At 51.8% G+C, this 10,169-nt stretch overlaps 1 protein-coding gene across 1 annotated transcript; it reads right to left on the bottom strand.

The window, feature by feature from the left end:
- Positions 1–1,227: 1,227 nt before the first annotated feature.
- Selenow (selenoprotein W) lies at positions 1,228–6,189 on the bottom strand. The gene is made up of 6 exons (XM_032894417.1): positions 6,061–6,189; positions 4,273–4,297; positions 4,101–4,154; positions 3,846–3,920; positions 3,662–3,760; positions 1,228–1,559 (listed from the first exon to the last, which is right to left on the bottom strand). The coding sequence occupies exons 1-5, from the start codon at positions 6,102–6,104 to the stop codon at positions 3,677–3,679; spliced, it is 282 nt and encodes a 93-aa protein (XP_032750308.1). The 5' UTR covers positions 6,105–6,189; the 3' UTR covers positions 1,228–1,559; positions 3,662–3,676.
- Positions 6,190–10,169: the final 3,980 nt, after the last annotated feature.

Raw genomic sequence — 10,169 nt, 5'->3', positions numbered from 1 at the left:
AAGGTATCAACCAAACAGCCTAACAGGTTACAATAACACTAGGTACCTATCTTTGTATCGAGGCTGGACAAGGCAATCCAGTAGGTGGAAAAGGGTCCCAAAAGCAAGCAAAGATGAGAGACAGCTCCTGCTCCCACTGTTTGTGGAGTTCCACAAGCCACACAACCGACATCAGACCCACACAAGCTGTCAGTTCAGTCTCTGTGAGCCCCTATAAGCTCCATTCTATGGGTTTTTCTGTGGTGTCTTTGACCCCTCTGGCTCCTACAGGAATTACACTCTTAAAAAAAAATCATTTCGGGCTGGAGAGATGGTTAAGAGTACTGACTGCTCTTCCAAAGGTCCTGAGTTCAAATCCCAGCAACCACATGGTGGCTCACAACCATCTGTCATGGGATCTGATGCCCTCTTCTGGTGTGTCTCAAGGCAGTAACAGTGTACTCGCATACAAAAAATAAATAATAAATCTTTAAAAAAATTATTTCATCAGGCTGGAGAAATGGCTCAGGAGTTAAGAGCTCTGACTGCTCTTCCAGAGGTCCTGAGTTCAATTCCCAGCAACCACATGTTGGCTCACAACCATGGCTCACAACCATCTGTAATGGGATCTGATGCCCTCTTCTGGTGTGTCTAAAGATATACGGTGGTTTGCCTGCATATATGTGTACCATGTGCATGCCTAGTGCCCGAGAAGGCCAGAAGGTGTCAGATCCTCTGGAACTGGAGTTATAAATGGTTGTGGGTGATAAGGATTTAACCCCGGTCCTCTAGAAGAACAGCCAGTGCTCTTAACCATTGTGGATGGGACCATAGTCAGGAGATCTGGACTACAGGAGCTGAGCAGTAGCATGTGTTCTCCACTCTGTGTATTACAGTTTTTCTGTGTGCGTGCGTGCGTGCGTGCGTGCGTGTATGTGTGTGTGAGAGAGAGAAGGGGGGTGGGGCTCACACTGCGTTTGTGTACTCTCCAGAGTGCCAAAGCAGGCAACAGAGGTCAGCAGGGTTGCTCGTCTTATTCCGCCATGTGGGTCTGTGGGTCTCAAGGACTGAACTCAGGCTATGTCTTGGCAGTAGGTGCCTTCGCCTGCTGGGCCGTTTCACCCAGCCCCATCTCTCTCCTTTCTGCCTGCGGATACAATGTGACCAGCTTCTTCAAGTCCCTGCTACCTTGAATTCCCATCCAGGATTGTGACCCAAAACTGCAAGGCAAAATAAACTACATTTCCCTCAGGTTGCCTTGGCCAACCTTTATTCAACCAGGAACACCTGGCAACATGGCTGCCCTTCTTCTTGCAGTCTTGAGGGGGAGAAGGGAAACCAAAGCAGGAGGGAAGGTAGGAAACATGGGGGAATTCAGAGAGAGGTGAGGAAGAGGGCGGGAGGGCGGGGCGGGGTGCGTGCACAGGTAGATTCTGGGGAGGCACCCACACACAGAATCCATCTCTGGCCTGACTTGGTGGCCGCAGGAACATCGAAGAAAGACCACAGGTCTTTGAGACATTTCAGTCCTTCCTGTCATGAAGCGGCTGCCAAGAAAGGCCGGCCAGGAGCCTTCGGGACTGCAGAGAAATAGGGAGAACGGTCAGCTTGTGAGGCCGAGGAGGGGTTTTATAAAAGCAGAGGCTGAGCCAGCTGTGGTCGGCATCTATACTCCAGCAGTCACAACCACCCCAATTCAGCCTCTCAAATGCTCCTTCACAGAGGAGCCACCATGTGGGGCTGAGCAGAAACTGTAGCTAGATCCCTGATGCTCACATGCTGAGAGCAGACATCTAGTCCACGGGAAATGGGACATGATACTCAATTCTAGGCCAAGGGATAGGAACTAATACCAAGGCCGAGAGACCGGACGGAAGTATCTCCTAGATTGTGAAGTCAGAAACTAGAACTTAGCTCAGACTGGGCCACCTCGTACTGCCTGGTTGTAGAGGAGGCTGAGTTTAGAGCATATCTGCAACAACTAGCAAGAAAACAAACCCAAAGGAGACCCAGGGCTTCCCTCTGAGTTCAAGCTAATGCAACAGAACTGTCTCAAAAAAAAAAAAAATTAAGCTAGCTCAATAGTAGAGCCCCTGCCTAGAATCCCCCAGTGAGGGGCTGGGGGCGTGGCTCAGTGGTAGAGCCCCTGCCTAGAATCCCCCAATGAGGGGCTGGGGGCGTGGCTCAGTGGTAGAGCCCCTGCCTAGAATCCCCCAGTGAGGGGCTGGGGGCGTGGCTCAGTGGTAGAGCCCCTGCCTAGAATCCCCCAATGAGGGGCTGGGGGCGTGGCTCAGTGGTAGAGCCCCTGCCTAGAATCCTCCAGTGAGGGGCTGGGGGCGTGGCTCAGTGGTAGAGCCCCTGCCTAGAATCCTCCAGTGAGGGGCTGGGGGCGTGGCTCAGTGGTAGAGCCCCTGCCTAGAATCCTCCAGTGAGGGGCTGGGGGCGTGGCTCAGTGGTAGAGCCCCTGCCTAGAATCCTCCAGTGAGGGGCTGGGGGCCTGGCACAGTGGTAGAGCCCCTGTAGAGCCCCTGCCTAGAATCCTCCAGTGAGGGGCTGGGGGCGTGGCTCAGTGGTAGAGCCCCTGCCTAGAATCCCCAATGAGGGGCTGGGGGTGTAGCTCAGTGGTAGGGCATGTGTAAGGCAGAAGAGTTCAATCCCCAGTGCTGATAAAATAAAACTGAGAATGTGCTGTGAAGAGGGAACAGGGCTGTATCCCAGAAGACACCAGGTTAGGCACAAGTCCTTGGCCTGCTTCCACATGGCCCCATGTCATGTCAAGGGGCAAAGGTGACCCAGGACCAAACTGCCAGGGCTCTTTAACAGCACTTTGCTGTTGAACTGGAGTTAGGAAGCACTGGGAACCACCATGTGGTGTTGGGAATTGAACCTAGGCAAGAGACACGGCTGTAGCTGGCATCACTCACTGTGGAGCCAAGCATAACGTTGAACTCTTGATCCTCCTGCCTCTGCCTTCTGTGTTGGGATCACAGGCCTTTCCTGCCATGCCAATTTCTTTATGTGTATGAAGTGTTAGTCTGCATGTATGTCTGTGTACCACATGTGTGCCGTGCCTTCAGAGGCCAGAAGGGGTTGTCAGCTCCTCTGGAGCAGGAGTTATAGATAATTATGAACCACCTTGTTAATCCCAGGAACTGACCCCATGTCCTCTGCAAGAGCAGCCAGTGCTCTTAACCACTGAGACATCTCTCCAGCCTTGCTCTTTTGTTCAGACATGGTCTTGTGAGGTCTGGGATGGCTTCTAACTCATGGCAATTCTTCTGCCTCAGCCTTGGAAATTCTCATTCCTGCCTTCCCTAAGTGCTGAGATTATAGGCCTAAGTCACTTTAGCCCTGTATTACTGTGTGTTGGAGTTGGAAGTCTGAGCTTCCCGCATGGTAGGTGAGCGCTCCACCAGCTGAACCACAACCCACAGTCCTCAACCACAAGCCTGACTTCCTTTAGCATCTTCCATTCCTGAATCAAGAAGGGCTCTTAAGGCAAGCCCCATCCCCTCCCCAGTATCATTCTGCAACCTACCAGGTGTGACTCCCAGCCCTCCTAGGTCCAGAGACCCCTGGGATGTGGCCATCTCCCACTCTCCACTCAGAGAGTCCATACACAGGGAAAGATACAACCACCCAAGGTGGTGCCCCACCCCCACCCCCCAGCAGTCTCCCTTACCCCTGCCTCTAGGGCTCACTGGCACTGAGCCAAGGCGGCTTTGATGGCGGTCACCAGTTTCCGGAACTTGCTCTCTGTATCCACGTAGCCATCACCTCTCTGCGGAGGAGAGGGGAGAGTTGAACTAATCTCCACAAACGGACCAGCTCACACTGACCCCCTTTGAGGCAGGACTCCGATTTACCTTCTTGGAGTGAACCAACTTCCCAGCTACCGTCACTTCAAAGTACCCGGTGACCTGGGGAGTCCCCTCGCCATACTGAGGAAAGAAGGCATTAAGAGGGGGCTTAAGATGACCTCTTAGGAATACCTTCTCCATCACATCCCAGGGAGTGAAGAACGTAAGGACAGAGAGGATTGGCTTAACCGATTCCCACTGCCTCCCAGTCCCAAGGGACAGACAAGGCATGGCGTGATCTGTGCCCATTCTAAGACTCACGATGTCCAGGCATCCGGGGAACTCATGTTCTAGCTTCTCCTTGAGCTGGAGATACTGGAAACAGGGTACAGGGTAGGGGTGGTGTTATCACAGCCGGGCCCAGCAAATGCTCCCGACGGTGTACCCACCCTGACCTACTTCAAGACACTCCTGAGAAGTGTCACTCACTCACCTTGGGCTTATAGCCTCAAGCTCCACTATCAGGTGAATCCAGGGTTGTCACAGTCCACGGGGCAGAGCATGGGTCACAGGTACCAAGGGAGGCAGGCAACAGCAGTGAGACAAAGGTGACAGACAGATCCAGATGAGAATGCACAGGTGACTAAGACCCTCAAAGGAGGGGAAGGCAAGCTCATCACACAGAGAGATGAGTGCAACAATGCAGAGATACAAAGAAAGCCCACCCCAAACAAGAGAGTCAAGATGGCGGGGGTGTGGGGGGTGTGTGTGGCAAAGAGATCACAGGTTTCATAGAGATGACAATGGGGAAGGAAACAGAGGGAAGGAGATTAGGACAAATGTGCCTCAGTAGAATTTCATCCACCCACTCCCTCCCTCGCCTGGCTGTCAGTCAGGAATCCTAACTTTCCCCGCCCCCACATCCCCTACCTCAGGCCATTTTGTGCCTGGAATCTGGTACAGTGGCCTCGTGAGATCCTCAACATATTAAAGCATGCCTTTGAAGGACATCCCGATAACTGGGGATGATCAGACCCCTCGAGGGAGTTGCAGGGGGAGGGGGGGGAACCACATGCAGCTAAGTGGACCAGGGAACCCAGATTCAAGTTACAGAGTTATCAGTTGTAAGACCTCAGGCTGGCCCTGCCTCATTTCCAGCCTCAGTTTCCTCCCTGTAAAATGGAGACAGAGTAGAGAGCCCTCAAGAGGCTTCAGGAATGTGGAATCACTTACTGAATGCCAGCTGAGTATCAGACGCAGATGGAGGAAAAGCCATCAAGAAATCCTGGCAAGCACAGAAAATGCTTGCCTCTAGCAGGGGCACAATTATAGCACTGTCAGGTAACTAACCAACATCATCACCCCTTCACACCACAGAAGGGGAAACTGAGGCCAGAAAATGACAGGACTGGAGCTAACAGCACCAGCACCCACTGATCAGAGGCCACTAAGAGTTTCTTGGTTTTGTTTTGCTTTTTGTATTGCTGGGAACCGAACCCAGAACCTGGTGCATTTCAGGCAGACACTCTACCACTGAGCTACATCCTAACCCCTACAATCTATCCCACATTGCTTTTCCTTTGGGGGGCACAGGGTCTCACCTCATCACCCTGGCTGCCCCTAACAAGCAGACCAGGCTGGCCTGGAACTATCTACCTGCCTCTGCTTCCAAATGCTGGGATTAAAAGTGTGCACCACCACCACCACTCCGTGGCTCAATTCTCCCTTTTTTCATGTACACAGGGAGGCACGGCCGCTGCTAACTTACACTACAATCCAGGTACAGGACATCCCCAGACCTCCCAACAGCGCTTAAGAGTCAACCCCCAACCACAACATGTATCTTAGACTTCCCTAAATCAGACCTTTAGCCTTCTCTAACCCAGTGCTGCTCAGAGAGGGGGGAAGGGAAACAGACTGTCGAAGGTAAAGGTCCCCAGAGAAACCCGATGCTACCCTTCCCCTTCCCTCAGCGCTGTCACGTGTTCAAATAGGGACCCAAGCACCAGTTTCCACTTTCACTGGCGAGATGCCTCTGATGGCAGATGCCAGGAATCTGGCTCAAGTCTCTGTTATCTCCGTCATCCCACCCGCTTGGAAATTCCTCCCTTTGGCTATGGAATACAGTCATCGTACTCGACCACCAGACCCAGGTAGATAGAGTGGGTGGGTGGGGGATGGGAAGTGGGATTTCTGGCACAAAGGATGGGGAGCAGAGAAGGGAGTCCCTGGCACAAAGAGTCGAAAGCAGGAAAAGGGCAACTGTAGCACTGGGACTTACCAATACACGACTCGAACGGCTAGCGCCATTGCTGCACGTCGCATCCCCGCACAAAGCGAGGACCCGACCCAGTAGCAGCAAGGACTTCAATCTCTGCGCGTGGGGCCGTGCGCACAGCCGACTACCTCAAGAGTCGGAGCAAACCAAGTACGTGGGGGGAGCAGGGTGATGCGAAGACCGAGGTTCCAGAGCACGACGAAGTCTGTGGCCACCTGCGCAACCCAAACCAAGACTCCCTACTGTTCTCTTTATGTCCTGGGGTTGTCTCCACAGACGGCATCCCTGGGACCAGTAACTTGAGAGCCCCTCGCTGTCCCTTCTCTGTGCCGTAATGGTTCAGCCCGCAGGGCGGTGGCTCGAGGCAGATAATTGGTTGGGACTGAAATTCAGTTACGGGTGTCTGGGAGGGGCAGAGCAGGCACTCTTCGGGAGACAATTGGGATGGATCTCTCCTCCCCAGACCTAATTGATTCAGAGTAAATGGACCTTAGGTCTGAAAAAATGAAACTGCGAGTCCCAGTGTGCGCGTTAGGCCCAACAGTCTCATCACAGACAGACCCCCGGCGCACCCCCAAATCATGCAGCCCCTCTTTTTGCGCCTTCTCGCTGCCTTCCAGCAGAAGGGTCTATAGAAAGTCCTGGAATGGGGTTTGGGCTGTAGCGCAGTTGGCAGAGGACTTGCCTAGCATATTATAAAGTCCTAGGTTGGGTCCTAGCACCCCATTATCTGGGGCCTGTGGTCCAAGCCTCTAATCCCAGCATTTGGGAAGAGGAGACTGAAGGATTGAGTTCAAGGTTATCCTTGCTACTTAGGGAGTTTGACGCCCGTCTGGGCTACATGAGCAGTTGTCTCAAAACAAAAAATCCAGGCGTTGCCTTTAATGCCAGCAGTCAAGAAATCTCTGTGGGTTCGAGGCCAGTCTAGCCTATGTAGCGCGTTCCAGGACAGACAGGGCCAGGTCTACATAGAGAGACCATATCAAGAAAGGAAAAAAGGTAAAAGTGGACAAATGATTTAAGGGTTTAGGATTCCCGAGCCTCACTTTCTCCTTGAAAGCTGAACAGATTCGATAACAGGAGATATTCATTCACACAGAATTTAAGTATTGTTCTCTCTAGTTTCTTATCTTCCGCACCCTATGAACTCCATAACACGCCCACCTACTCCCTGCCCTCCCTCCACCTCCCCACTTCTACCAAGAATGGCTCGCCAGCAGCAGAGGCGTTTATATGTCAACGGTCAACTAGGGACCAAATAAGGACATTTTCCCACTTAGCCCTCTGGTTCCCCATCAGTACCCTACCCTGCAGGCAGATGATGGGCTGCAATTCTCCCACAGAAAAATGAAACTGGAATCATTTACTCCCTGCTTGACTTCATAGGGGTGAGTTGGCAACTGAGAGATTCAGAGGCCTAGAAGCAGTAAGACATTTGTATTTCCCTAAATGGATGGTGCGTTCATGCACTTGGATTCCTGGAAAGAATTAGAGCCGGAATCTGCTGCGTGTGATGGGGAGGACTCGGTGAAGATAACCAGGAACCTTATGTGTCCTCACGGGGCGCCTCCAACAGGCTAAGTTCAGTGCCCCGTCCTCTCTGTGTGCGGACTGAGGACCTGTGGCCACCGTCTGAAGAGGAACGATGAGCCAGTCTTGAACATGGAACAGAGCCTGAGTCAAATGTTCCATGGCTCGAAACCCCAACCTTAGCATGACCCATCCCTGCTACTAGGTCCCGTACAGCCCTCTGACTCTTTCTCCCAACACCCCAGTGACAGGGACCATTGAGATTCTCGTAGGGACCTCAGCCACATCCTTGTCTCAAGGCCTTTGCACAGGCTGATTCAACCCTCTCACCCCGACTCCTGCTTTTCCTCCAAGGATCCGCTGCAACACGGAGGGAAAACAGTTCTTTCTGAAAAAGTCTGCTTTGTGTGCAAGGCAAGCTGTACAGGTTTACTCGCCCTGACAAAGTGCCCTAGCCCTGCAGCTTACACCGCAGACACATCCCGCAGACACGCCCCGCAGACACGCCTCATCCCACGCTCCTGGAGATCAGAAATCTGAGACCAAGTAACCCCAGAGCTGGTTACATTGAGGACTGAAAGGAAAACCGATCCACGGCTCTGGTGTCACTGCTGGTGGTCACTGGCCACTTTTGGAGCTACCTGGCTTGTAGATGAATTAATTATAATTACTCACAGGCTAAAGATATGGCTCAGGGTTAAGAGTACTGGCTACTCTTTTTTTTTTTTTTTTTTTTTTTTTTTCCTTTTCCTTTTTTCGGAGCTGGGGACTGAACCCAGGGCCTTGTGCTTGCTAGCAAGCGCTCTACCACTGAGCTAAATCCCCCAACCCTGGGAGTACTGGCTACTCTTGTAGAGAATCTAGGTTCGGTGTGCAGCTCACACAGCAGCCCCCGGCACCTCCAGTTCCAAGGACTCTGATGCCCTTGTCTGGCCGCTAAGATTACTCACTGCACACACACTGTGTACCTGAACTCCCCTAGTCAGCCAAGCGCACACACCACACACCACACACACACACACACACACACACACAATCACACACACCACACACCACACACACACACACACACACACACACACAAGTAGCTGCCTGTTTGCTTACAGAGAGCAAGGCTTTCTGTCTTTAAGATTTACTTTGGGGTTGGGGATTTAGCTCAGTGGTAGAGCTTGCCTTGTAAGGCCCAAGGCCCTGGGTTCGGGTCCCCAGCTCCAAAAAAAAGAAAAAAAAAAAAAAAAAAAAAAAGATTTACTTTATGAGTGCTTGGTCTCCATGCACTCCAGAAAAGGGAATCAGACGCCAATCTTTTTGCTTCCAAAATACTACACGGAATGTAGCGTGTGTCTAGAGTACTCTGTGAGAGGTTTGAATTCAAGTCTGCATTACTGGTGCTCAGTCTGAGGTCTGTGGCACTTGCACCAAGGAGGTTGCCATGCCTGGATTGCTAGCGAGCTGTGAAAGCATTGAATTCTGGTCTGGGGTCACGAGCCACCATGCAGGTGTTGGGAATTGAACTCAGGATCTCCGGGGGGTGGGGGAGAGCCAATGCACTTAACCATGGAGCCATCTCTCCTGCCCTAGCTTTAGACTCTACCTTCCCTCTTGGGTCAGCTGCTTCAATTTCCAGTCTGTCTGACCTGTTGTTCCTACTTTTTTTTTCCTTTCCTCTTTTTTTTTTTTGGAGCTGGGGACCGAACCCAGGGCCTTGCGCTTGCTAGGCAAACGCTCTACCACTGAGCTAAATCCCCAACCCCTGTTGTTCCTACTTTTAAGTTGTAATAAATCATCCTTGAGCTCTGAAATGAATAAACAAAACAGCAATATAAAAAAGGTAGTTTTGGACTGAAGAGACAGCTCAGGGTTAACAGCACGGGCTGCTCCTGCAGAGGATCCAGGTTTGGTTCCCAGCACCCACACGTTGGCTCACAACCTCTTCTGGCTTTATGTGGGCATCAGGCATGCATGTGATCCACATACAGACATGCAGAAAAAATACTCCTACACATAAAATTAAAAATCCTGGGGTTGGGGATTTAGCTCAGCGGTAGGCGCTTGCCTCAGCGGCGCAAGGCCCTGTTCGGTCCCCAGCTCTGAAAAAAAAAAAAAAAAAAAAAGAAAAAAATCCTTTTTAAAAAGATAAATTCCCCATTCAAAACAAAATCAGTGTGGCTCTTCCTGCTTGGAACCCGCCAGGGACCCGCTGGGAATGAAGTTTAGAAAGTTGAGTGCTTGATGCACAGCTTGGTCTCCATGTGGGTCCCCCAACAACTGGAGCAGGGGCTGTCTCGACAGCTGTTGCCCCAACTGGGCTGCCTTGTCTGGCCTTAGTGGGAGAGGATGTGCCTAGCCCTGCAGAGACCTGATGTACCAGGGTGTGTGTGGAGGCGACACCCAGGGGTCCACCCTCTCAGAGAAGAAGGGGAGGGACAATGGGGGGCCAGTGATCCAGAAGTAAAGTGAATAAAATAAATCAATTAATGGGCAAAAGAGTGATTGACTGGTATGTTTGAAGTTATGGGTTCAAAGCCCAGTGCCAAGAGGGGAGGGATAGGAAGTTCTCGTATTCATTTTTACACGTGTGT

The sequence above is a fragment of the Rattus rattus genome, chromosome 2, assembly GCF_011064425.1.
Source record: "Rattus rattus isolate New Zealand chromosome 2, Rrattus_CSIRO_v1, whole genome shotgun sequence".
NCBI classification, from domain to species: domain Eukaryota; kingdom Metazoa; phylum Chordata; class Mammalia; order Rodentia; family Muridae; genus Rattus; species Rattus rattus.
Note: the sequence above shows the minus strand (reverse complement) of the source record. Positions and strands in the feature narration are given on the sequence as shown.